Raw genomic sequence first — 27,774 nt, 5'->3', positions numbered from 1 at the left:
ATTCCATCCCATTTTTACAAGAGGGGTAAACTGAGTAAATTCCAGATAGCTGAAGTGGCAGGTGGATGTTAAGGTGACCAATTGTCCTCCTTTAGGGAGGACAGTCTTTTATAAGTTCTGTCCTCCCTCGAAAAGTGTCCCCCTACATGTCCTCCTTTTTTTTTTTTTTTTTTTTTTACAGAGACAGAGAGTGAGTCAGAGAGAGGGATAAACAGGGACAGACAGACAGGAACAGAGAGAGATGAGAAGCATAAATCATTAGCTTTTCATTGCACGTTGCAACACCTTAGTTGTTCATTGATTGCTCTCTCATACGTGCCCTGACCGCGGGCCTTCAGCAGACCGAGTAACCCCTTGCTGGAGCCAGTGATCTTGGGTTCAAGCTGGTGAGCTTTTGGTCAATCCAGATGAGCCCACGCTCAAGCTGGCGACCTCGGGGTCTCGAACCTGGGTCGTCTGCATCCCAGTCCGACGCTCTATCCACTGCGCCACCGCCTGGTCAGGCATGTCCTCCTTTTTGATATTGTTAGACTAATCTGTAAATGTCCGTATTCAATCAATGCAGAGTCAATCCATTGCGTGTGATGTGACGTATTTGTATTTGACATGACAATTTGTCAAGGATCAGTACCGTGCTGGGAGACACGATTATGAGATGCATGCATTCTGCACAGGAGACTTTGAGAGAGCACGCGATATACCCAGCGCGCAAAGGGCTTTGTGTACTTCTTACTGAAACACTACACGGCACATAAGACATTGTAGACTCACAATTATTTCTTTCTCAGTGAATATTCAATCATAGGTAAGCACAATTCACATAAAATTCAATATGAAGGATATTTCTTGTTCAGATATTTCCAATATATTGTTACAAGATGATGCATTGACAAAAATATTCATTCAATGGAAACGTATTCATTTAGGTAATATTATCTAAATGAGTACTTTTTTCTTACAATTATTATTAAAAATTAATAGGCATGTAAGCATAATTACAATATAAAATATTACAAATGTAATATGCATTTATCATATTATAATGATATGCATTTATCATATTATAGTGTATTATTGTTGCAATTAATAAAATGTTTCTTTTATTTACCATATTGTTTTCTTCAATTTATTTTTGTCCTCTTTTTCATTGTAAAAAAGTTGGTCACCTTAATGTTTCTTTCTCTCTCTCCCCCTGCCTCTCTAAACATTAAAAAAAAAAAAGATGCAGTGGGATGTCAGAGGCGGTAGCATCTGAAAATGGGCGCTTGCAGGGCAGGAAGGACTTGTCCTTGTGGGGACTCAAAGGTAGTCAAACACGTTGGGCTCGTTCTACAAAGCCCCTCTGAAACCTTATTGATTCCCTCAGTCCCTTTAAGAGCGGCACCGCCTCGCTCAACCAGCCTTCCGTGTCAATCTAATCCCTCTGGCCAATCATAGGAGAGAAAAGATCACTTCCGTGCCTCAACCGTACAGAGGACACTTAGGAGGCGGAGAAGGAGAGTTGAGATTAAGTTGGTCACGTGACACGCCCTATTGGCCACAGGCTGGCGCGGAAAGGTTCAGAGACGCTCATTGGCCAAAGGGGGGGGGTCCTTGAGTAAGGCCACGCCCCCAGCGGCCGAGAGGTTGGTTGCGCGGACGCCGGGGAAGGAGACGCTGCCCTTTGCAGCTATGGGATACCGGGTGAGTGGCGCCGGAGCTGAGCCCGCCAGACGGTCGGGCGGCGTGGCAGGGCCCCGGACGGAAACCTGCAGTGGGCGGGAGCCGAGCCTGCGCGGGTTACTGGGTAGGGATGCAGGTGTCCGGGCCCCGTCGTACTAGAAAGAGGGCCTGGGTTGGAATGAACAGGTACCTGACTGTGGGCGGCGCGAGAGGTGGAACGAAAGGTACCCGGTCAGTGAGGAGATGCCTGGGCTTGGAACGTTGTGGGCATCGGAGCAGGGCTGGGAAAGTACCGGGTTTAGAAGGAGCAGGTGTGCCGGCTGTGGGCGGCGCCAGTGGGACGTGAAGGACCCTCAAGGATATGCCGGGGGTCGGGGCAAGAGGGTCGGGGGCCTGGCCAGGGCTGCTGCAGGAGGGATCCGGGATGGAGTGAGCAGATTCCGAGGACGGGGCTATTGCGGAGGTCCAGTGAGCAGTGCCCAGTGCCCGGCCCGCTCGGCCTGGTGACGTGCCCAGGGTAGAACGAACTGAGACGGCCGAGAGCGGTTGAAGGGTGTGCCTGGGTCAGGGTTGTTGCTGAGGTCAGGGCGGAAAGTGGGATTGCTAAGGCCAGAGTCATTAATGGGCTCGTAGGGCAAGGGAGGAGGTGCCCAGGTGGAAAGTGTGGGCGTCCAGGCTGAGCGTGTTTAATGCCATGGTGAGGGTGGAATGAGTAGGTACTCCCCAAGGTTATAGGGCGGGAGAGGTGAGTGCCCGAGGAGCCCTGGCCAGGTGGCTCAGTTGGTTGAAGCGTTGTCCTGATGTGTCAGGGTTGAGGCTTTGATCCCTGATCAGGATTGCGGGTTCAGTTCCTGGGCAGGGTTGTGGCTTCAATTCCGGGTTAGGGTACATGCAGGAGTCAGTCAGTGGAAAAGTGGAGCAGTGGATCGATGTTTCTCTTTTTTTCCTCTCTAAAATGGATAAGATTTTTTTTTAAAAAGAGAAAAAGAGGAGGGGAAGTGTCCATGGAGTGGGGACATTGCCATGGACTCATCATTGTGGGGGCTTCTACCCTGGTGGTGCCGGGGGTTGGAAGGGCACAGTGGGCTGGGTCTGGATCCCTCCCTGGACTGAAGCAGGCTTGGGGACGGGTGTTGTCACCTTGCATCTGCTGCTCCTTCCCTCAGTGGAGGCAGCAGAGGCTGCTCTTGACTTTCCTGCACACACATCCAGCCTCCCAGCCCCGTCTCACTCCGGGAGCATGTGTCAGGCTCAATCTCTATTACTCTATGTGAGCTTTGTACTTGGGGACCCAGAAGTCCTTCAGGTGTGGCACAGAGAGAGAGGTGGCAGTTGAAGCAGGCAGCTCAGCAGACACCATACCCATGGGATCCCCCAGAGCTGAGGTCACACCCCGGGATGGCCATTTACTTAGTGACCTCAGGTCACTTACCTCTCAGAGCCTCAGTTTTCTAATTATGTACAGTTGTTGTCGTGAGAGTTCTCTGAGTGACTAGACTCAGAGCCCTCTGTGGAGAGCCTGTCCTCAGCCTGGCCTGCAGTAAATTCTGGGGAAACGGCAGCTGAAGGGGATGAGAGGAGTGGCTTATGATATGAACCCTGCCCTTGACCCCTGGCAATCACGCAGCTCAATTTGTAGCCTCCTGAGAGGTTGCTTCCTACCCTTGACATAACAGTTTCCTCAGCCCTAGAGCATTTCCCTGCCAGCACCCTCTCACAGCCCAGCCCCAGAGCTAGACTGATAGCATTGTCCTTCCTTCCCACTCACTGTGGATAAGATGTTTCTTATGCTAGTCTAGTGACTTTGGCCACGGGCCCCAGTAGACAGCGTCTGTCCTGGTCTGCGTATTCCTTCTACTTGAGCTCCTGGGAGACCTTGAAGGCATCCTTGGCTTTGGTGGTGGTGGTGGAGGGACACCCTGCGGGATCTTGGGGACTGGGCTGGCTGTGGTTAAGCCACTTATTCGCTCCTTTGGAATGGGCAGTGGGGTACCCTGGAAGGGTCTCAGAAGACCCTAGGGGAAAGTTGGCCCGGTAGTCTGTGGTTCTTCTGGGGCTTGCCACTTTCTGCTCCGTATCAAATTTAGCGAAAGGGTTGTGTGACACAGAATCTAAAATCCGAGAGATTCTGGTCCAGGTTCTGACTTTATCTCATACCAGCTGTGTAACTTTGGACTCCTGACAGCCTCTGTGAGCCTCAGTTTTCTCACTGGAAATTGATGAGGGTGGAGGAAGGCAGGTAGAGAGTATCTACTTTACAGAATTGTAATCATTGAAATGTGTGTGAACAACTCAGCACAAAATATACACAGATGTGTAGTGGCTATTATTATTTCAGGAAATACTCTGCTGTTTTCATAATACAGTCCACAGGAAGTAAAACATTCTTGGCTTTGTGGGAGGGAAAAACCCCATAATGATTCTTAGTCAAGGGCCTAGCCTTTTAGAGGCCTGAGCATTTTGTTTTAGCAAAGCTGCCATGAGGTTTGAGAGTGACCTATCCATCTCCCAGTCCCTGGGTCTGCTCTTGGGCCAGCATGCCAGAGACACTGCCTTCTGCTCTCAGGGTTCATGGTGGGCAGAGGGTCTGGGGGGTATTTGGCTGCCTTCCTGCTGGTGGGTGCTAGAGCTCGGTTGCAGGCCTGGCATTCCAGATAGAGGCTTTGCTCCTGCCTCAGTACCCAGGGCACTTTTTTAATGAAAAGTTTATTGATTGGTTTTAGAAAGAGAAGAAGGGAGGCAGAGAGAGATGGAAACATCGATCTGTTCCTGTATGTGCCCTGACCTGGGATCGAACTAGCTAGCAACTGTTGCACATCGGGAGGATGCTCTAACCAACTGAGGGCATTACCCAGGGCACTCTTGTGTGCATTTTTTTGTGTTTATGTGCACGTGTCCTTGTGTCTGACTTGGTCATCTGTCTCTTTAGCCTTGTGGAGGGAACCTCAGGTATGTGCATTCCTGTCTTTCTGGGTCGTGGATGGTGCCTCGGACCCAGCCAGCGACCAGCTGAAGACATTCTCCTTGGAAACACTCAGCCCCAAGGGCTCTTGCCTGGGGTGTGGGTCCTGCCATGGCGTTCCGAAGGACTGAGGGCATGTCCATGATCCAGGCCCTGGCCATGACAGTGGCGGAGATCCCTGTGTTCCTATACACAACTTTTGGGCAGGTAAAGATTGGGTGGGTCATGGTCCTGCCCTCTAACCACTCTGGACCCTGAAACACTGAGCCACTGAGCATCGGGAAAAATGGGCCCCCATTTTTGCTGTCCAGGCATCTGGTGTCTCCTCTTGAGGTGGCTGCCTCTCCACTGTTCCTCGTCGCAAATATCTCCCAGGTGCCCGAAGTGTTGGAGTTCTCCTGGGGAGGCATAACTGGCTGTCTCCCTCTTTTCCTGCAGTCTGCATTCTCGCAGCTGCGGTTGACACCAGGCCTGCGGAAGGTCCTCTTTGCCACGGCCCTAGGGACTGTGGCCTTGGCCCTGGCCGCCCACCAGCTAAAGAGACGAAGGCGGAGGAAGAAGCAGGTCGGCCCCGAGATGGGAGGCGAGCATCTGGGCACAGTGCCCCTCCCCATCCTCATGGCCAGGAAGGTCCCATCGGTGAAGAAAGGTAGGTGTGAGTGGTGGGAAAAGGCCTGACCTGGAGACAGGTCCCAGCTGGGCCCTAGTCACTTGGGCTAGCGATATCCCGTCTACAAGTTCCTCTTATCTGGGAAGCGGAGTTTACAGTGGCACCTCCTCTTCTCTCCTCTGAGGCATAATTAAGGATTTGGTGGGTGATGTCACCTGACACATGTCCAGTAGGTGTCAGTTGTTCTCATTATCTGGGGACCCTTTGGGATTACCTGGGACCTTGTGTGAAAATGAATTTTCATTGTGAATTATCATTGCAAAAAGGAAGTTTTATCTTGACACTGTAAAAAAAGAAAGTTTTTACATTCGTTTAGAACAAGACCTGAGAAATTCTGACTTGCTGGGTTTCCATTTCGCATTGGCCGCTAGGAAACCAGGAGCCACTTTGTCACCAGCCCTCGCTTGCCTTCCCTGTACCGTCACCCCCTCTGTGGCTTCACCTGATTTTCCCTCTCTGCTTTTCTCACTTTAAAAAATACATATTTGGTGTATCTTAAAAAGCTGTTGCCTTGAATCCTTGTTTGGAAGGAGGAGAATTCCAAATCTGTCACTCAGCCAGCAGCACAGGGCAAACAGAGGAAGGAGGAGCCGGGAAAGGAGCCGGACCTCTGGCCCTGTGCTGGTGACAGGGACACAGTAGTGAGTGGCGCAGGCCCAGCACCCTCTGTGAAGTGCACGGCTCTGCTGTCATCCTGACTTAGCAGGTCAGGACAGGCTCCAGATGAGGGGGAGGGCGGGCCATCGGAGGGAAGGAGGGCCTGTACCAAGGCTAGGTGAGAAGCCTGCATGACCCCCACTCTCCTGTTCCTCACAGGCTATTCCAGCCGGAGGGTCCAGAGCCCCAGTAGCAAGAGCAACGACACCCTGAGTGGCATCTCCTCCATCGAGCCCAGCAAGCACTCGGGCTCCTCCCACAGCTTGGCCTCGGTGAGAACAGGGGAGGAGTGAAGGGTCCCTGCCATGGCCTCAGGGCTCTGTTCCTGTTTACTGTCAGGTTCAGGTCTCTGCCCTCAGGGACTTTCGGTAGGAAGAGGGGGTAGAGATTTTTTTTTTTTTGTATTTTTTTCGAAATTAGAAGTGGGTAGGCAGTCAGACTCCTGGATGTGCCTGACTGGGATCCACCCGGCATGCCCACCAGGGGGCGATGCTTGGCCCATCTGGGGCGTTGCTCCGTTGCAGCCAGAGCCATTCTAGTGCCTGAGTCAGAGGCCATGGAGCCATCCTCAGCGCCCAGGCCAACTTTGCTCCAATGGAGCCTCGGCTGCGGGAGAGGAAGAGAGAGACAGAGAGGAAGGAGAGGGGGAGGGGTGGAGAAGCAGATGGGTGCTTCTCCTGTGTGCCCTGGCCGGGAATCGAACCCGGGACTTCCATACGCTGGGCTGACACTGTACCACTGAGCCAACTGGTCAGGGCCGGGCAGTAGAGATTTAATTCAGTCATTTGTTTATTTGTTCATTCATTCATCTACTCATTTGTTCATTCATTCATCCACTCATTACCCATTCGTGCAGGCTTTCAGAGATGGTCATTGAACAGTCACTAAGTGCCAGGCATAAGTAGGAAAAAGGTAGATAGGTGCGCAGAAGAGAAGATAATGGTCTTTTGGGGAAAATACTTACCTATGAAGTTTATTCACTCATTCATTCATTAGACACTGAGTGAACTCCTGCTTTGCGCTAGGGTCTCTGCTAGATGCTGAGGACCCAGAGATAAGAGGGAGGTTATTTTCACTGGGCAATGACTTCGGCTCATTCACTCATCTAGTTATTAACTCATCCAGTCAGCACCACGCCCCTGCTCTAAGCCAGACCTGCCCTGGGGACCCAGGAGTGAGCAAGAGATGGCTTTTTTTCTGGAGGAACCCACAGCCTGTTGGGGCAGTTGGCCACTCATGCGGGAGGGAGGCATGGGCGACAGTGGGCCCTGGCCGTCCTGTACGTGCTGGGTGCTCCCTCAGTCTTCCTTGCCTGGCTGGTAGTGGAGCCCCAGAGCAGGGAATGGTCCCAGGGCCGGTTTGGTGGGAGGCTGCTGGGTCCTGGATGGGGCCTTAGCCTCAGTATTTCCTCTCGCTTCAGCAGTTTTGCTGAGGACGTGGCCTCCATGCTTGGGTTGGCTCCAGGATGGCGTCTGGAGGGAGCATGTGTGGCACGTGCTCGGGCAGTGGGGGGGGGGTTGGCTCCAGGATGGCATCTGGAGGGAGCATGTGTGGCACGTGCTCGGGCAGGGGGGGGGGGGTTGGCTCCAGGATGGCATCTGGAGGGAGCATGTGTGGCACGTGCTCGGGCGGGGGGGGGGGGGGGTTGGCTCCAGGATGGCATCTGGAGGGAGCATGTGTGGCACGTGCTCGGGCAGGGGGGGGGGGTTGGCTCCAGGATGGCATCTGGAGGGAGCATGTGTGGCACGTGCTCGGGCGGGGGGGGGGGGGGTTGGCTCCAGGATGGCGTCTGGAGGGAGCATGTGTGGCACGTGCTTGGGCAGTGGGGGGGGGGGGGGCTCAGGTCCTGCAGAGAGTCTGCAAAGGCCTCACCTTTGCCCTTGGGTTTTGCACTGCTTGGCACCCAGATGGTGGCAGTGAACTCATCCAGCCCCACAGCCGCCTGCCCGGGACCGTGGGATGCCCGAGGAACGGAGGAGTCTGTGACCGCCAGCGATGGCAATGCCGAGAGCCTCTACATACAAGGTACTGGCTAGGAGGTGGCTTGGGCTCTCCTTGGCTGGGGCGGTGGGGAATGGCCTCCCAGGAGCCAGGCCAGGCCCAGGACACTTCTCCAGGTGCTGCTTTTCAACTCCCTTCCCCTAAACCCTTGTTCAGTGGTTTCCAGCCATTTCTGGACAGGGGACAGCCTGTAGGAGCAAAGCTGATGGGAATGAGGCCTGTAAACTAACCATCCTCAAAAAAGTGATGAGGACCGTCTAGTGGTCCTGCCTGTTACTGTCCTCTGAGGCCGTCCTGCCCTCCTGCTCCTCTGAGCCCCTCCCGAGAGACCCTGTGGGCTCGGCTGCTCTCCCTCTGCGGGGGCCTGACTCGTCCTTCTCTCTGGCCCGCGCCCAGGCATGGAGCTGTTCGAGGAGGCCCTGCAGAAATGGGAGCAGGCACTGAGCGTGGGGCAGAGGGGGGACAGTGGCAGCACCCCCACACCGGGGGACAGCCTCCGGAACCCCGAGACGGCTTCAGAGGCACTGTCTGAGGTAGGTGGTCCCCACCTCCTGGCTGTGGAGAGGTTGGTGGGCAGCCAGACTTTGGGACGGAGCCATGCAGCCCACCTTCTGCCAACCAGCCATTCAGCCCCTCGGACGCGAGAGTTCCCCTTGACCAGGATGTCTGTCCGGCCAAGTCAAACGTGCGCATCCTGTGCTCAGCACGCGCCTGGCACTTGGCAGTCGCTCAGGAAACCTCAGCGATGCTCACCCTGATCCCGACTGTACATGCCTGCAGGACTGGTGCGAAGTAGCCTGTGTGTGTAGTTGAGTGGATCACACAGCCTGGGTCTTGTATTTCCTTTATACCTTTGGGGGGGCATCGTCCAGGTTTTCTACAGTGAACCTTTATTTCAATGTCAGGAAAGAGAAATAAAGTGAAAGGTACACCAAACATAATATTTTCTAGGATGGACGGTGAGTGAAGCATTATTTTGTAATACTTGAAACACTGGAAACTAACTGCCCGTCAGCTGGGTCTGGAATACTGTGCAGAGTTAAGAGGCCGAGGCAAGTTATGAGGGCCGATAGGCTGCTATCTTCACAATGTATTAAGTGATAAAAAGCAAGATGTAGAACGTGTAGGATATGAGCCATGCGTACATTTTAAAAAGCTGCATCGTGCATCTGTGCAGCCATTGGTAGCTGCTGGCCAGTGGGTGCGTTTCCTTTCCTCCGGCGGGTGCACCGGAGATCGGTAACAGTGACCTACGAGGAGACGGTCTGTGCAGCCGTTGGTAGCTGCTGGCCAGTGAGTGCGTTTCCTTTCCTCTGGCGGGTGCACCGGAGATCGGTAACAGTGACCTACGGGGAGACGGTCTGTGCAGCCATTGGTAGCTGCTGGCCAGTGGGTGCGTTTCCTTTCCTCCGGCGGGTGCACCGGAGATCGGTAACAGTGACCTACGAGGAGACGGTCTGTGCAGCCATTGGTAGCTGCTGGCCAGTGAGTGCGTTTCCTTTCCTCCGGCGGGTGCACCGGAGATCGGTAACAGTGACCTACGAGGAGACGGTCTGTGCAGCCATTGGTAGCTGCTGGCCAGTGGGTGCGTTTCCTTTCCTCCGGCGGGTGCACCGGAGATCGGTAACAGTGACCTACGAGGAGACGGTCTGTGCAGCCATTGGTAGCTGCTGGCCAGTGGGTGCGTTTCCTTTCCTCCGGCGGGTGCACCGGAGATCGGTAACAGTGACCGTCGAGGAGACGGTCTGTGCAGCCATTGGTAGCTGCTGGCCAGTGGGTGCGTTTCCTTTCCTCCGGCGGGTGCACAGGAGATCGGTAACAGTGACCTACGGGGAGACGGTCTGTGCAGCCATTGGTAGCTGCTGGCCAGTGGGTGCGTTTCCTTTCCTCCGGCGGGTGCACCGGAGATCGGTAACAGTGACCTACGAGGAGACGGTCTGCAGGGAGGGGAGAAGGCTTGCACTGTACCTTCCTGTTCTTTTCAGAGCCTTCCGTCACTGTGACTGTTCTCACCGAGCACAGGCTTATGGGCAGGCTTTGTACAGGTGGTGGGGTTGTGGGCTGTTTCTGTTCTATTCTGTTTTGTTGTTTAAGATTTTATTTATTGATTTTAGAGAGAGAAAGGGAAGAGGAGAGGAGCAGGAAGCATCAAGTTGTAGTAGTTGCTTCTCGTATATGCTTTGACCGGGCAAACCTGGGGATTCTAACCAGTGACCTCAGCATTCCTGGTCAATGCTTTATCCACTGCGCCACCGCAGGTCAGGCCTGTTTTATTCTTGATGTTTTTCTGTATTTTTTTTTTAAAGCCCTTATGAGCTCCTATGCTTTGCTGGAGCGAGGTCAAATGGGGGGGCATCTCTTTGGGGAGCAGACTGACAACATCTGGTGAATCAGTCAGGGGTTAGCCAGGAAATGGGAACAACTTCAGTTTTTGAAAAAGAAGGGTGGTCGCCATGGCCGGTAGCTCAGTTGGCTAGAGCACTGTTCTGATGCACCAAAGTTGCAGGTTTGATCCCCAGTCAGGGCACATACAGGAAGCAACCAATGAGTGCACAACTAAGTGGAACAATACACTTGATCTTAGCCAAAAGGCCGAGAAGCGATACAACTAAGTGGAACAATAAATTCGTGTTCCTCCCTCTCCCTTGCTCTCTTTCTCTTTAAAAGTAATAAATGATTTTTTTTAAGAAAAGAAAATAGAAAAAGTAGGGCAGTTACTCCCAGGGACTGGTAACACAGGTGGAGAGCAGCTGAGATGTCCCAGCCCCTGAGGGGTATGCCTAGAGCTCGGGCACCAGGGCCGTCCCTGGGCGATGGACCCGAGGCCTAGCGGAGGCTGCCCAGTGGGGCGGTTCCCACTTTGGATGGGGGGGCAGGGGTGTGGTGTGAGGCAGGGTGAGGGGAAGAGTTTCTTTGCCTTTGCTCCTACCCTCTTCTTTCCTCCACCTGTGCCTCTGTTGGCTGGGAGTCTGGGAAACAGATTTGCAGCAGCAGGATGGGGGCAGGACTGGCACAGCTTGTAAGGAGTTGGTGTGCGTGCCCTCCACCCCAGCTGGGATAGTTAGCGCGGAGGCCTGTCACACAGGCATGACGGCCTAGTTGTGGGACACAAAGGTTGGGAAATGCCTGAGGTTCAAGGAAGCCTTCAGCGCCCTAGGGCACAGCTGCTCCAGGTCGCCTCTCTGTGGGCAGGTAATGGAGGGTGTTAGGGCAGGGAGAGGGAGGGAGGAGCTGTACTTCCAAAATTGTGTTGATTGCTAATACTCCATCTTAACGTTATAGAACTTTCATTGTTCTTATTGTGAAAACATTAAGTATTCCTTATAAAATAGTGAAAACTATAGAAATAGGAAAGAGTGGGAAAAATAAGAGCTCAGGCTCTGATCTGACGTGGACAAAGGCCCTCAACCTCCCTGAGCGCTGTGCCCTTGGTGGGACAGCAGTGCCAGCTGTGTGATCCTGGCCCATAGGAGGTGCTCAGCGAGTGATCTTTGTCCCTGGTATTATTGATGCCCAGAACTCTAATCCAGACAAAACCACTTGGTATCTCGAGGCATTTTTTTTGCTAAATAGTTTTTAACACGTTTATTGAAATAGAATCCTCATAGCATACAATTCGTCAGTTTAAATTATAGAAGTCCGTGGCTTTTAGTATATTCACAGAGATGTAGGGATATATCATCCAATCACAATTTAGAGCATTTTCATCACCTCAAAAAGAAATCTCATATTTTTAGTAGTCATACCTGCTCTCTTATTCCTCCAGCCATATCCCTAGGCAACCACTAATCTACTTTTTGTCTCTGTAGATCTGCCTATTCTGGATGTTTCTTCAAATGGAATTATATAATATGTGGCCCTTTTTTCTTTTTTGAAAGAGAGATGAGAAGCATTAACTTAGAGTTGCATCACTTTAGTTGTTCATTGATTGCTTCTCATACGTGCTCTGACAGTGGTGGGGAGGTGGCCTCAAGCCAAGCCAGTGACCCCTTGCTCAAGCTAGGGACCTCGGGGTCTTGAACCTGCAACCTCAGCATCCCAGGTTGATGCTCTATCCACTACGCCATCACCAGTCAGGCAATATGTGGCCTTTTGTGACTGGCTCTTTTCATATAATATTTTCAAGGTTCATTCTTGTTGTAACATGGATCACTGCTTTGTTTCTTTTTTTTTATCTTTTTTTTTATGTGTGTGTGGCAGAGACAGAGATAGAGTCAGAGAGAGGGACAGATAGGGACAGGTAGATAGGAAGGAGAGAGATGAGAAACATCAATTCTTCGTTGTGGTTCCTTAGTTGTTCATTGATTGCTCTCTCATATGCGCCTTGACTGGGGGCTACAGCAGACCAAGTAACCCCTTGCTGGAGCCAGCGACCTTGGGTCCAAGCTGGTGAGCTTTGCTCAAACCAGATGAGTCCGCGCTCAAGCTGGCGACCTCGGGGTCTCGAACCTGGGTCCTCCGCATCCCAATCTGATGCCTTATCCACTGCGCCAACGCCTGGTCAGGCAGCTTTGTTTCTGTTTATTGCTGAATAATATTCTATTGTATGGATATACCACATTTTATTCAGTCATCGCTCGATGGACATTTGTGTTGTTTCCATTTTGGGGCTTTTTTGAATAATACTGTTATGGATATTTGTGTGTAAGTTTTTGCACAGACAGGTATTTTGAATTCTCTTGGGTATGTATTCAGTGGCTATGTCAAATGGTAACTCAGTTTAACATTTTAAGGAACTGCAAGGCTGTTTTCAAAAACAACTACACCCTTTTACATCCCCGGCAGTGTGCGAGGGCTCTGATTCTCCACATCCTCCCCAACACTTGTTATTATCTGACTTTTTTGTGTGTTTTTTTGAGAGAGACAGGAAGGGGTAGAAATGAGAAGCATCAAACTAAAGTTGCATCACTTTATTTTATTTATTTATTTAATTTTTTAAAAAAAGATTTTTATTCATTTTAGAGAGGAGACAGAGAGAGAGACAGATAGAGAAGGGAAAGAGAAAGGGAGAGGAACAGGAAGCATCAACTCCCATATATGCCCTGACCAGCAAGCCCAGGGTTTTGAACCGGCGACCTCAGTGTTCCAGGTCACCACAGGTCAGGCTAAAGTTGCATCACTTGAGTTGTTCCTTGATTGCTTCTCATACATGTCTTGAAGGTTGCTCAAGCCAGTGACCTTGGGCTCAAGTCAGCAACCTTTGGAGTTAAGCCTGTGACCTTGGGAGCATGTGGATGATCCTGCAGTCAAGCTGGTGACCCCACGCTCAAACTAGCGAGTCTGTGCTCAAGCCAGAAGAGCCCGCACTCAAGCTGGCGACCTCGGTTTAGAACCTGGGACTGTAGCGTTCCAAGGCGACGCTCTATCCACTACACCACTGCCTGGTCAGGCCATTTTTATATTTTCTTTGGAGAAATCTCTATTCAGATCCTTCGCTTTACTTTTTTATTTTATTTATTGATTTTAGCAAGAAGAGAGAGAGAGAGAAAGGCAGTGGGGGAAGAACGGGTATGTGCTTTGACCGGGCAAGACTAGGGTTTTGAAATGGCAGCCTCAGTGTTCCAGGTCAGTGATTTGCTTTAGTTTTGAGTCATTTGTCTTTTTGTAAGAGTTGTTTAGATAGTCTAGATACCGGTCTGTTGTCAGAGATATGATTTGCAAATATCTTCTCCCAGGTCGGTAGGTTGTCTTTTCACTTTTTTGATGGTATTTTTGAAATATAAAAGTTTTTAATTTTGATGAAATTCAATATCTCTATTTATTTCTTTGGTCATTGCTGCTTTTGGTGTCATAGCTAAGAAACTATTACCTGACCTAGGTTACTTCACAGAGACCGCTGGCAGATCTGAGCCAGAGCGGTCTGCAGGCCACGGGGAGCAGGGTCTGACCCTGTGGGAGAACTGAGCAGAGTGGCCAGTGGGTCTGGGCTCCCGTGACCTGGGGTTGAGTTCTGGCTTGACCCAGCTCTAGATGGTGGGCCGCGCCACTTACCCTTCTGGAGTTTTCTCTGTGAACTGGGATCATAATAAAACCTGCCTTTGGGGGGTACCAGGAGGCTGGTCCAGGTCAGGTGTTCAGTGAAAGGTAGCCGTGTCCATCATGACTGTCCTCTGACTCTACCAGCTCTTTCTCCACAGTGGCCTTTGACCCAGGTCGGCCCTTGTCTCCTCCCCGGGGTCTGGTTACGTGCAAGTGAAGGATCTGGCAGCCTCTGTGGAAACAGAGTTGGGTCAGGCACAGCCCAGAAGAGCCTGGGGTCGGAGCAGCAGTGCGCCCTTCTTCCCCAGGCCCTGGCCTGGAGGTCCCTGAAGCCGCAGGCTGCTGCGTCTGGGTACAGCGCCTGCCCATGCGCACACGGCTCCGGGCTCCTGGCTGCTCTCAGAGCAGTGACAACAGCAAGTACGATAAGTAGTATAGTATCTGACACTGGGCATCACCATGGGTCAGTGCTTTGCATACCTTATCTTGTTCATGTTTCCTTAGGAGCTCAGAAAGTAGGCACTGTTAGCTCAGTTGACAGCTAGGGCGACTGAGGAGCTGAGGCTCAAAATGGGGAAGTGTTTTGCCCCAGGTCACATAGTTTAGAACTAATGGGGTCAAGGTCTAAACCCAGATCAGCCGGGTCTAGAGCAGCACTGCCAGAAGGAAGCCACGTATCTTCGTTAAAAGTTTCTAGAAACCACATTAAAAATGGAAAGGAAACAGATGGATTAATTTTATTTATTTATTTATTTATTTTAAAGATTTTATTTATTGGTTTTACAGGAAGGGGGAGCGAGAAGTATCAACTCCTAGTTGCTTCACTTTAGTTCAGAGGTCGGGAACCTATGGCTCACGAGCCAGATGTGGCTCTTTTGATGGCTGCATCTAGCTCGCAGACAAATCTTTAATAAAAAAAAATAATAACGTTAAAAATATAAAACATTCTCATGTATTACAATCCATTCATTTTCTACCACTCATGTTCATGGTTGCGGGTGGCTGGCGCCAATCACAGCTGTCCTCCGGGACAACACCAAATTTTTATTGGATAATGTGTAACATACAGGGGTCGTTGTATGGCTCTCACGGAATTACATTTTAAAGTATGTGGCGTTCATGGCTCTCTCAGCCAAAAAGGTTCCTGACCCCTGCTTTAGTTGTTCATGGATTGCTTGTCATATGTCCCTTGACTGGGCAAGCCCAGGGTTTCGAACCAGCGATCTTAGTGCTCCAGGTCAATGCTCCATCCACTGCGCCACCACAGGCCAGGCAGTGCTATGTTTTAGGTAAGCTAGTGTATTCAAAATATTATTATTATTATTATTATTATTATTTTTAATTTTATTTATTTTTTACAGAGACAGAGAGTGAGTCAGAGAGAGGGATAGCTAGGGACAGACAGACAGGAACGGAGAGAGATGAGAAGCATCAATCATCAGTTCTTCATTGCACGTTGCGACACCTTAGTTGTTCATCGATTGCTCTCTCATATGTGCCTTGACCATGGGCCCTCAGCAGACCGAGTAACCCCTTGCTGGAGCCAGCGATCTTGGGTTCAAGCTGGTGGGCTTTTTGCTCAAACCAGATGAGCCTGCGCTCAAGCTGGCGACCTCGGGGTCTCGAACCTGGGTCCTCTGCATCCCAGTCCGACGCTCTATCCAATGCGCAACCGCCTGGTCAGGCATCCAGAATATTATTATTCCAACATGTAATCAACATGAGCAGTTGCTGAAATGACTTATTATTTATTTATGTGGTAATAAGTGTTTGAAACCCGGTGTGTGTTTGTACTTAGAGCGCATCTCAGTTGAGATGGCCATATTTTAGGAGCTCCTTGGCTCCATGTGGCTGGTGGCTCTTGGATTGGGTGGCTCAGGTCTACCTGTGCTCTCGCTGCATGGCCCCAGAGCCTGTTTCTCTCTCCCCAGGGGCTGGGACCCCCATTGTTGGTGAGGGAAGGGGCTGCTGGCATGGGAACTTGGAGAGCCAGGCTTGATGGTCGCTGTTTTAACCATAGCCAGAGTCTCAGCGGCGCGAGTTTGCGGAGAAGCTGGAGTCCCTGCTGCACCGAGCCTACCACCTCCAGGAGGAGTTTGGGTCCACCTTCCCATCTGACAGCATGCTGCTGGACCTGGGTGAGCTGGGCCTCTGGCAGGCTGCAGTGTGGGAGAGGCAGCGAGACAGCTGGGCGTGACTCCCCCGGTGGGTTAGGCAGATGAGAATCCCCGGGGCCCTCAGACCTCCCCTGATCTATTGCTCAGATGGGGAAACTGAGGCCCCTGAAGGGGCAGAGGTGTTCCCTGATGTGTGCGGGCTGGAGCAGACTGGGATGCGGCCCTGGGAGCCCCTGGCCCTATCCCTGTGGGAGCAGGCCTTGGGCTTGTGTCAGCATCTGCCCGGTGGCTGTCCCAGGCCTTTGGTTTGAGTCTTTTCTTTCTGGCACTGGGTGGGTGGAAGGGGTGGCTCACAAGGTGAGCCCAGAGCAGGCTAAAGGACCAATGACACAAGGCTTGCCGTACCCTGCCCAGCGGGGCAGAGACAGGGTTTATCACTGACGCAGCTGCTGGGTACCAGACCCTGTGCACTGAGCTGACAACCCCCAGGGCCTTTCCTGTGTGCTCTCAGCCCCGAGGGGAACAGTAGGCTCCTGAGGTCTGGCTCCCGCTCTACCAGAGACGGCACAGTCTTAGCAAGGGCTGGCCAGGGCGACACATTTCCCCGCAGCCTCTCTTGGAGTGGCTTTGCCTGTCAGAGGAGGCCCGTTTCCTCCAGTGTCCACATGGGGCAGAGAAGGTTGCTGGGACTTTTGGGGTTGTGGCTTTGCTTATTTGTTTCACAAGCCTTTCCTAAGTGCCCTGAAGGCCCAGACCCCCTCAGCCCTTAGGTGAGTAAGGATGTTGAGCATCAAGTGAGTGGCCCGCGGGCTCCTCAAGCCCTTTGTTATCAGTGGCTCAGTTTCCGCTTGTCAGAAAAGGGGAGGTGACTTGCCCAGGGCCACATAACACAGCAGAGTCTGCCCCAGAAGAGCTCAGGGGCCACCAGGCCTCAGGGTCCAGCTGCATGGCCGTGGACTGGTCCCCTGAGCAGCCTCGTTTCCACACCCAACTGGGTCCACCTCTGAGAATGTCTTAAGATTGAAGGAGGCCATTCATTTGAGGCAGCGGGCCCGGGGTCTTCACGCACAAGGGCTCAGTCAATAGGAGCTTCGCGGTTTCTGCGTCATCTGCCCGGAACTGGGTGTTCTAGGCTCTGAGTGCGTGCCCCCCTCTCGGAGCTCTCGGGGTTGCAGCTCAGCCCTCCCCTTCCTGCTCTTCACAGAGCGGACCCTCATGCTGCCCCTGACCGAGGGCTCGCTGCGGCTGCGGGCGGACGATGAGGACAGCCTGACCTCGGAGGACTCCTTCTTCTCTGCCACCGAGGTGACGCATGGAGGTGGATGGATGGACACAGTGGGCTGGGTGGAGTGAAGGCCGGGCTTCTGTGTGACCCCGGGGTGAGCACGGTCATGGGAAAGTGCAGCCATTTCCTCCGACAGGAACAGGATTTGGCAGTCACCAAGTGCTGCTTCCCGGGGACCCGTGCAGTTGTTGGGGACGAGGAGACCTGAGATCCAGGGGTCATGGGTCCTAAGGGTGAGGGCAGGGGTCTCTGTCCCCACTGCCCCCAGCCCATGCTGACCTCACCCTTTCTGTGCCACCTGCGCGTGGCTTGGCATCAGTCTCCTGCCATGGCATGTGTGCCAGGCGTCCTGGCCTGGGCTAGAGGACAGGAGCCCGGGTCCAGGAGACGGTCCCTCTGGGAAGAGCCTGTGGGGGCAGGAGCACTGAGGGTCAGAAGTGGACTTGAACCTAGGCCTTCTGACATCCCCTCTGAGAGGTCGGCCCCTAGGGTGTTCTCTGGGCACGGCCCTCCCCCCGGGGTGCTGTTGACACGGGCTGTGACGTGCCCTTCCTCTTCCTCGCACCCTCCCCAGCTCTTTGAGTCCCTGCAGGTCGGAGATTACCCAGTTCTACTCTCCAGGCCCGCCGCCGCCTACGAGGATGCCCTGCAGCTGGTGAAGGAAGGCAAGGTGCTGTGCCGGACCCTCAGGTGAGCGCGGGTGGGAGGCTGGGGGCAGGGGCAGGCCGGTGAAGCCAGCCCTCTCTGGGGAGGGCTCAGCTGGGCCAGGCCCTGTGAGGGCCGCGATGAGCTGGCCACAGCTCCTGCCCCACCGAAGAGGGCCCGGGGTGGCCCTGAGTACCAAGACAGGCAGGTCTGGAGCTAACAATGCCAAATTAATATGATTAATAAAGTAACAGTATTTCATGCTCGTTCTGAGTTCTCAGAGGGGGCCGGCCACAGAAACACGGGGGGCCTTCTTCCTCAGCCCCATGTCCTGATGCAACCCTTTCTCTGGTATATTTAGGTTTCTTATTTGTTTTAAATTAATCCTTCAGTATAATATGAAACTCAGAACTTGGCTTTTGGTCATGAGCCCAAATTTAAGGTTTGTGTGTTCAAAGTTCACTGGCTGAAATGGTTGCGAGCCCCGGCTAAAGCTGCGGTGACTGGGACGAAGGGCAGCCCTCTCGGTCCAGGGTGGCCAGGGTGGGCGCAGCCAAGTCGGGGCAGTCGTCCGTTCCCGTTCTTCGCTAATTGGGGCCTAAATGAGGCCAAGATCAGCCTGACCCCCAGTGATAGCTGTGCCCAGGGTTATTGAGGGGCTGACATGTCATCAGGAAGCATCCAATGCCCCTTTTTTTTTTTATATTCTTATTTATTTATTGGTTTTAGAGAGAGGAGAGAAAGGCAGGAGGAGGAGTGGGAAGCATCAATTTGTGGTTGCTTCTCATATGTGCCTTGACTGGGCATGCCTGGGGCTTTGAACCAGCGACCTCAGCCTTCCCGGTCGGTGCCTTATCCACTGCACCACCACAGGTCAGGCAGTAACGCCTCTTCTTCTGGTTTGGAAGAGACTGAGACCTAGAGAGGGGCAGACACCTGCCCAAAGTCACACTGCCAGGCCACCTGGGGCTCTGCCCAGAACCCCACGGGGGCATCACCAGCTGAAGCCCAGTGGGGTGACTGTCTGTGCTTTCCCTCAGGACAGAGCTGCTGGGCTGCTACAGTGACCAGGACTTCCTGGCCAAGCTGCACTGTGTGCGGCAGGCATTTGAGGTGGGTGTGGTGCTGGAGGCTTGGGGAGCACAGCGCACGGGCTCTATGCAGATGGGGCACCTGCTTACCGCATCGCGCTGCCCTCTTCCTGGCTGCGGGCTGCCAGCCCGGAGCTCACCGGGCACCCTTACTCCCCAGGGCCTTCTGGTGGACCAGAGGAACCAGCGTTTCTTCGGGGAGGTCGGCCGGCAGATGGTGACGGGACTAATGACCAAGGCCGAGAAGGTAGCTGGGGTGCGGGCTCTCCTCTCAAGTTTTTCTCCTCCCTCGCCTTATTTTATTTTTGTTTTTTAAAAAGCTTTTAATTGATTCTATGAAGAAAAAAGTCCTGTCTGAGTCCAGCTGAGGAATTCGGACTTGATCCTGTAGGAGAGCTGGGAAAGGGTGCTTTTTCCCGTGCTAATTTTGAAAAATATGGATCTGTATTGCTTTTTATTTCTGATTACAATATAACACAGTTCCACAAATTTCACCAGCTGTGAAATACAAAGCACAGAAGGCCTCCCCGAACCCTCCCTGCCGGGGGGCACCCCTGCTCACGGTCTGATATGTGCCCTGCTCAGTTTCATGGACTGTGACCCCTAATTTCCAGGGCTCGGGTTTGCCCCGTGGACTGTCATGCAGCTTTACTTTGCTGTGTAGGCGTGTGTCTTGCTCATGTTTTCGTGTCAGTCTGTGCAGGTATGTTGACGAATTATCACATCCTGGTGGGGGCCTGGCTGTGGCTTCGCCAGTTTACCGATGGATGGCCGTTTGGTTTGTGCCTGGTTTTTCATGGTCACAGACACCACTATTATAATCAGTCTCTTACAGGTCTCTCTAGGTACCTGTGAGGTGTTCTGTGGGGCAAAGCCCTAGACATGGCAACACCAGGACATTGAAAAAGCTGGCAGATCTGGTCAGTGTCCCCACCAGCAGTGTAAGAGTGTCTCCTTACTTCCTGGCCAGTACTAGATATTAGTCATCTTTTTTTTTTTTTTTTTTACAGAGACAGAGAGAGAGTCAGAGAGAGGGAAAGCTAGGGACAGACAGACAGGAACAGAGAGAAATGAGAAGCATCGATCATTAGTGTTTTGTTGCGACACCTTAGTTGTTCATTGATTGCTTTCTCATACGTGCCTTGACCGTGGGCCTTCAGCAGACCAAGTAACCCCTTGCTCGAGCCAGCGACCTTGGGTCCAAGCTGGTGAGCTTTTGCTCAAACCAGATGAGCCCACGCTCAAGCTGGCGACCTCCGGGTCTCGAACCTAGGTCCTCCGCATCCCAGTCCGACGCTCTATCCACTGCGCCACCGCCTGGTCAGGCTATTAATCATCTTTTAATCTTTATTTTATTCGTGCTTGATGTTTCTTTGATAATGAGGTTGCATACATTTCCATGTCTATTGGCCACTTGTGTGTCTTCTCTTTAATGGGTTTGAGTAAAGCTTTCGAACCTGCCTCTTCCCCCCAGTCCTTTCTCCTCACATGCCAGTCATGGTTCTAAAGCCACCTCTGATCTTGTCACCCGCTGCCCTTGGTGTGGAGACCTGGGCCGGCCACATCGGCACTTTGCCCTGTGCACACTGAAGGGCCCAGGCTTCTAGGCCCCTCGCACTTTCTCTGACTGGGGCCTTTGCACACACGGATCCCTCTGTGCCTGGCGCACTGTTTCTCGATTCTTCGTTAGCAACTCGACTGTAAGATGTACGTATGAGAGTATAGAAACGTAACTGTGGGATTTTATTATTTTATTTTATTTTATTTTATTTATTTATTTATTTATTTTTTTTATTTTTTTTATTTTACAGAGACAGAGAGAGAGAGTCAGAGAGAGGGGATAGATAGGGACAGACAGACAGGAACAGAGAGAAATGAGAAGCATCAATCATCAGTTTTTCATTGCAACACCTTAGTTGTTCATTGATTGCTCTCTCATATGTGCCTTGACTACGGGCCTTCAGCAGACCGAGTAACCCCTTGCTTGAGCCAGAGACCTCGGGTCCAAGCTGGTGAGCTTTGCTCAAACCAGATGAGCCCGCACTCAAGCTGGCGACCTCGGGGTCTCGAACCTGGGTCCTCGGCATCCCAGTCTGACGCTCTATCCACTGCGCCACCACCTAGTCAGGCTAACTGTGGGGTTTAATGAATGAAAAGTTGAACTGCTGTGTACCTGGTGCCCAGGTTAGGAAATGGAACATGTATCAGTATATGAAAGCTCCCGTCCCTCCCCTCCCCCCTGCCTTGGTCACCTGTCTTCTAAGTCCCCGCCAGCCAGCTCTTTCCCTCCGGTGGCTTCACCCGACTCATCCCATAGGCCCTTACCCAGAGGCTCTTCGGTTCCCCCTGCTCAGCATGGCCCATCCATCCACGTTCTGCCTATGGGGTGCCTTGTTCTCCTTATTATTCGGAGAGCTCCAACCCACACATTTTGGGGAACACTGGTCTGGCGCCTCCTCCGCCCATGGTTCTGTATAAATAGCATCAGCCTGTCTATGCTGCTCTGTGTCAGTTCCACCCTAACTGGCTCTGGGACACATCACTGATCTCCTGGAACCTCAGTGTTCTTTTTTTTTTTTTTTTTTTTTTTTTTTTTACAGAGAGAGACAGGGAGTGAGTCAGAGAGAGGGATAGACAGGGACAGACAGACAGGAATGGAGAGATGAGAAGCATCAATCATTAGTTTTTCATTGTGCGTTGCAACACCTTAGTTGTTCATTGATTGCTTTCTCATATGTGCCTTGACCGTGGGCCTTCAGCAGACCAAGTAACCCCTTGCTGGAGCCAGTGGCCTTGGTTGGGTTCAAGCTGGTGGGCTTTTGCTCAAACCAGATCAGCCTGAGCTCAAGCTCGCGAGCTCGGGATCTCGAACCTGAGTCCTCTGCATCCCAGTCCGACGCTCTATCCACTGCGCCACTGCCTGGTCAGGCCTCAGTGTTCTTATCTGTAAAGTGGGTGTTAGTACCAGAATGCCCCTCGTAGGATCGTACAAACTAAATGAGTTGATCCCTATCACATCAGTCCCTGGCACGTCCTAGCTGTCCACATCCATAAATGCACATCCACACCTGCAGATTGTGCCCCAGCTGAAGCTCCCAGCCCCAGAGAGTGAAGTTTGTCCTGTGTGCTGACAGCCTTACGAGCAGCAGCCGCAGTCTTATACACTATTTATTGCTGAGGTCCAGGCACTAGGCTGATTGTGTTACGTGCATGAGCTCAGAGACTCACCCAGAAAACCCTGGGTGTGGGGCTGTAGCTTCTCCCATTTCATCAATGAGGCTCAGGGTCATAGCGCTTTGGCTTTTGGCTGCCTGACTCAACCTCATGTCCTTACCCGTCCTCCCAAAGTGAACTCCTACTGTAGTGTGTGCACACCTCCTAGAAGGCAGTAGGTGCTCAGGAAGGAGCTGGTCTGCGACGTCGCTGAGCACCTGGCATTGGATCTGTCCTGAAACACCCTGCTTTCTGCAGAAGTACATTGAGCTGGACAAGGGACCCTTCTTGTCTCATTTTCTCCATGGCTGCTGCTCAAGGATGGGCCCTGGCCCTGCGTGGCATGTCCCCACCTGCGGGCCAGCCTGTCCCTGTGGATCTAGTCCGTCTGGGTTCTGGGGCGTCTTCCCTGACCAGAGCCAACTGCACTTCTCCCCCCAGAGCCCCAAAGGCTTCCTGGAGAGCTATGAGGAGATGCTGAGCTATGCCCTGCGGCCGGAGACCTGGGCCAGCACGCGGCTGGAGCTGGAAGGCCGAGGGGTGAGTCTGTTCGTGCTACGTACCCGAGACCCTGAGCAGGAAGGGGGGCCATTACTGAGTTCAGCCTTGATTCTGAGGTTCTGAGACGGCTCCATCACTGTTACAAGCCCCTAGTGTCTGTCCTGCCCTAGGCCCAGGCCGCGGAGAGATGGCTCCAGCCCATTGCAGAGCAGTGTCTCCTTATCTATGTGGCCCTCAACAGATGGCCCTGGCCCCCTCTGGCCTCATTCCACACATCTGGTTAGTGGCCCTGCAGCTCGGGCCCCTGGCCTTAGGGCAGCCTGTCCCTTGCAGGTGGTGTGCATGAGTTTCTTTGACATCGTGCTGGACTTTATCCTCATGGACGCCTTTGAGGACCTGGAGAACCCCCCATCCTCTGTTCTCGCTGTCCTGAGGAACCGCTGGCTGTCAGACAGCTTCAAGGAGACAGTAGGTGCTTGCCCCCACTCCCAACACACTCACATGAGCCCACACTTTGGCCTGGGCTCTGATTCCCTCCATCCTTGGCTTTGGGTACTGAGGCTGGGCCCCCTACCCATCAGACAGCAGCCACCCCGCTGGGTAGCCTCTCCTGCCCTGGGGAAGCTCCCCAGGGACCCCGTTGCTCTAGATGGTCAAACCGTGACCTGTGTGCGTGCCTTCCTCACTGTGGTTTCACTCACTCAATTCTGCTCATTCTGTGCTCGTGTAATGCTATTAAATTTTAATGCATCCTGTTAAATCAAGTTAAAATATGGGAAAGAAGAGGAACAGCAGGAGAACACTGAGCTCAGGGCCCCTGCGGGACAGGCATGCCACTCCAGAATTCATGCAGGTGGCCAAGGGGGGTCTGGAGCAGGCGGGGCTGGTCTTCACGGGCCGTTTCTTGGCGGTCACCATGGATTCCACAACCGTGAATGAGATGGAGTGCTGGCTCACAGCCGCTCTGTAGATCAGGAAACTGAGGCCCAGCGGTGCTCAGTGGCTAGTCCAGGGGCCTGCAGGGATAAGCGTTAGAGTCAACTTCAGATTTAGGTGTACCTGATTCCTAACTGGGGGAGGGAAATAGAGCTCGGGCACCCAGCCCTGTCTCCCTGCTGGGGGCCAGGGCTAGTCCCAGGTGTGGGGGTGGCTGCGGCCCCACCTGTTCTTCTGGCACCCATTGGTCCTGTCTTTGACTTAGGCCCTGGCCACTGCTTGCTGGTCAGTCCTCAAAGCCAAGAGGAGGCTGCTGATGGTGAGTGACCTGGCGGGGACCCAGGTGGTGCTGTGTGGGGGCTCTGGGTGTCGCACCAGCTTAGCTGACCTTCCATTCGGGTGTGCTGGCCCCAGGGCGGGCGGGCAGAAGAGTGGGGCTGGTGCAGGGAAGCCTTGCGCAGCCCCACGCCTGGTGCCCCTTTCGGCTTCTGTCACAGCACTGGCCATCTGTCCTGCCAGTCCCTCTCCCTTGACCCGAGCATTTTCATCTCACCCTGCAGGGCCCAGCAGAGCGAGGAGAGGGCATCCTTACAGGGAGGAAGGGCACAGGCAGGCATGGCAGCTGGCTCGCTAGGGGGGTGTGGGTGGCGTGGGTTACTCCAGGAGCAGGCAGAGCACACCGTCCACGTCGGGCTGCCGTTATCTGTACTCCCGGTGGCAGCTGGCTGCCCGTCCAGGCTTCAGTCTGTTGTCCTCTTTGCCAGCCGTGCTGTGCTGCCCAGCTGATACCAGCTGCCGTCACCACACACTCTGGGCACTTCCTGTGCTGAGCTCATCTCAGGCCCCTCCCTGAGCAGTCCTTGAGGTTACCCCATTCTGCAGAGGTGAAAACGCGGCCTTCCCCAGTCACCTGCCCAGGGTTACCCAGTGGACCAGGTCTCCCTCTCAAGCCCAGCCCTCGGAGATGACCAGCCTCAGCCTTGCCGCCCTAACAGGTGCCTGATGGTTTCATTTCCCATTTCTACTCCGTATCGGAGCATGTTAGCCCCGTCTTGGCCTTTGGCTTCCTTGGACCCAAGCCCCAGCTCGCCGAAGTCTGTGCTTTCTTCAAGGTAAGCAGGGGGCACCTGGCTTCTGCCTGCCATGGCCCTTGGGACTGGAGCCCTGGAATGTGCCCAGAGTGGGGTAAGGGCCTGGGCCTGCTCCCCAGGAAAGGGCCAGCGGGGTTCCTGGAGAGAGCTTGTGCTGCCCCCTGCCCTGGGACCTGGCCCGGTGGCTCTGAGGAGGCCCCAGAGGGCCCGAGCCTGGGGACAGAAGAGCCAGTCAGGGGCCCAGTGGTCAAGGGGAGGGCTTGGGAGGGTCTGGAGGCTGTCAGTGGGTGACAGGCCTCATGCCAGCTCTGTATCCCAGCACCAGATCGTGCAGTACCTGAGAGACATGTTTGACCTGGACAACGTGCGCTACACGTCGGTGCCAGCGCTGGCAGATGACATCCTGCAGCTGTCCCGGCGCCGCAGTGAGATCCTGCTTGGCTACCTGGGGGCGCCGGGGGCCAGCAGTGTCGGCCTGAACGGCGTGCTGCCCCGAGAGAATGGCCCCCCAGAGGAGCTGCAGTAGTGTGGGTACAGGCTGGGGAGGGGGGCTGTCAGGACCTCGCCCACCTGGGTGATGGTAGAAAAGGCACCTCCTCCCTCCTTGGGGTTGGCATCCAAGGGCCTGGCATCTGTGGCCAGCAGCAGCAGCAGAGCCCAGGCCGTGGTGGCCAAGGGCAGCTGCCCCTAACCTTGCCCTGCCCCCCATCACCTGGGGACCCCCAAGGCTGGGAGCAGACTTCCTTGGAGAGGGATGGAGCCCCTAGGGGCCCGCCTGACTGCCCTAAGCTGACCCTGGGGAAGCAGGGCTGGACCAGTGGCCAGGGCAGCCTGAGGGAGAAGGTGGTGAGAGAGAAGGGAAGGTGTAAGGAGGGTTGGGGCAGGCGGAGCTGGCATGCCCTGGGTGTGGGACTCCAAAGCCGCCCGCCACCCTGTGGCTGCTGACGAGTGTGGCTTGGAAGTGGAAGTGAAAGGTGGGGGTCGGCTCTGTGGTGAAGGTCACTGAGGTCCTGAGCTACAAGGAATCTAGACTGGAAGGTCTCAGAATCTAGGCACATTGGCTGGCCAGTCTTGACCGCTGCCACTGCCCTTGAGCTCGCAGCTCCTGAGAGGGAGGGTGGGGGCCGCAGAGTGGGGCTGCGGGCACCCTGGTGGGCGGCAGGCTGGGGCCATCGGGAGGGGGGACAGAGGAGGGCCTGCTTCCCTGTGCGCACATCTGGGCAGAGACCAGGCACTTGACAGACCCAAGCACCAAACCAGGACATTGTCCCTGACATTCCTTCTCCCTGCCATAGCCTGTCATTTCTCCTCCCACTTTTGCTGCCACCAAAGATAGGAGGCGGGGCTTGCCCTCCTGCACCCACCCACTTCCTGGAGCTGGAGGCTCTGACCAGGAGTCATTTCAGGCTTATCACCTGTGCTGCCATTGGTGGTGGCCCCAGGCGCGAGGGGCCCCGGGACCACACTGGGGGAGGTCAGAAGGGGGGGACGGGATCAGCTCCCCGGCCCTTACTAGACAAGAAACTTCCCAGCACTCAGTCTTCCGCTGGATGGAGTCGTTCAGCGGCATGAGGCCTGCCTCTCGGCTGGTCCTACAGATAGAGGCAGACAGCACCTGTTCCAAGTCATTTGTCCCCACATCGAAGGGTTTCTGTCAGCCCTGCATACTCACTTCTCTTACCATGTTTCACCTGAGCTGGGATGTTTTATTTATTGCCTTAACACTTTATTTTAAGGTTCTGCCCCTGTCCAGGGTGAGGGCTGTGAGAAAAACACACTTCTCCAGGTTCTCCATACTCTGGATTTGGGGGGCTTGTTCCTCAGGCTGGGGTCCCTCTCCCTGAACGGCACAGAGGTCCCAGGGGTGGGATGATCTTGCCCGTTGTGTCTGGAGGGAGAGGAGATGGGGGAGGGAGAGGCTGGGCATGGCCCATCATCTGTGAGCCCACTTTACCTCCGGGATTCCCCCGCTCCCCAGACTGGAGGATGTCTGTGCACTAACTCAGTTCTGGCTCTAACCCGCCTCTCTGAGGTTAAGGTCAAGTCAGTGCAATGCCCGCAGCCTCCTGGGGAGGTAAGGACCCCGGGGTGGCCCTCCGCCCTAACATCCCGTTCATTTGCACTTCCCCTGCGCTGTGAATGTAATCTAGGGCCCAGGCCCCAGCCCACTCTGATTTGCTCCCCAATCACACAGAAGTGGCATTTTCCTTTTGTTTTTGTTTACACGTTCATGCACTGCCTCTGGCACTAGGCCTGTTGCAGCTTCCAACTTTTGTACGGTAGAGCGTCTGTGCATCGACTGTGCGTCAAATAAATGATTTAAAGGATTTCCTTCCAAGTTGTTACGCGGCGGTGTCCTTGTGTGGCATCTACTTCCCGGGCCAGAGCTGGGGACTCGCTCTTTGGGGTGCAGTTGGTGGAGGTTCTAGGAGGGCAAGGGTTGAGGGCAGCCTGATGGGGACTCTTGAGTCCCCTTGGGGCCACTCAGCATGTCAGAGTTCACACGGTCCTAGGTGCGGTGGTGGGGAGTGGCCAGGGAAATGTTTAAGGGCACAGGTGTGGGTGGGCAGCCTGGGTGTGGATCAACTCAGGCAGCATCTGGATGAGCTGGCATCTCTCTGAGCCTCTGTCCACACCTGCATGTCCACACCTGCAAGATGCAGGTGTTAGGTGAGGCCAGTCACTAAACGCCTGAGCTGGTGAGAGCCGGAATAAGGGGCTGGGACAGGTGGGAACAGAGCAGATCTGAGCTTGCTGGCTCTTCAAATGTATTCCTAGGGAGTGGGACATTACAAGTTTTATTGGAAGGGTACTTAAAAATAAAAACTTAACTTTGAAAAGTTTCAAATGTACCGAAAAGTTAAAAAAAGAAAACTGTACAAAGATTACCTATAAAACCAATACCTGCCCTGGCCGGTTGGCTCAGCGGTAGAGCGTCGGCCTAGCGTGCGGAGGACCCGGGTT

The 27,774-nt window shown here is 53.8% G+C and overlaps 1 protein-coding gene across 2 annotated transcripts; it reads left to right on the top strand.

The window, feature by feature from the left end:
• The first annotated feature begins 1,607 nt into the window (after positions 1 to 1,607).
• Positions 1,608 to 27,155, top strand: MIGA2 (mitoguardin 2). 2 transcript variants are annotated; one of them, XM_066366944.1, is made up of 16 exons: positions 1,608 to 1,683; positions 4,592 to 4,831; positions 5,063 to 5,273; positions 6,111 to 6,223; positions 7,859 to 7,976; positions 8,349 to 8,485; positions 15,952 to 16,069; positions 17,253 to 17,353; positions 17,908 to 18,023; positions 19,019 to 19,091; positions 19,230 to 19,316; positions 22,724 to 22,822; positions 23,117 to 23,251; positions 23,985 to 24,038; positions 24,715 to 24,831; positions 25,130 to 27,155. In XM_066366944.1, exons 2-16 carry the CDS (start codon positions 4,736 to 4,738, stop codon positions 25,334 to 25,336), a joined length of 1,782 nt encoding a protein of 593 aa, XP_066223041.1. In that variant the 5' UTR covers positions 1,608 to 1,683; positions 4,592 to 4,735; the 3' UTR covers positions 25,337 to 27,155. The 2 variants fall into 2 exon arrangements, with proteins under 2 accessions (XP_066223041.1, XP_066223042.1); XM_066366945.1 differs by lacking the exon at positions 1,608 to 1,683 and adding an exon at positions 1,691 to 1,786.
• The last annotated feature ends 619 nt before the right edge of the window (positions 27,156 to 27,774 follow it).

Source organism: Saccopteryx leptura, chromosome 2 (assembly GCF_036850995.1).
Source record: "Saccopteryx leptura isolate mSacLep1 chromosome 2, mSacLep1_pri_phased_curated, whole genome shotgun sequence".
Taxonomy (NCBI): domain Eukaryota; kingdom Metazoa; phylum Chordata; class Mammalia; order Chiroptera; family Emballonuridae; genus Saccopteryx; species Saccopteryx leptura.
This window is presented reverse-complemented; position numbering and strand designations above follow the sequence as displayed.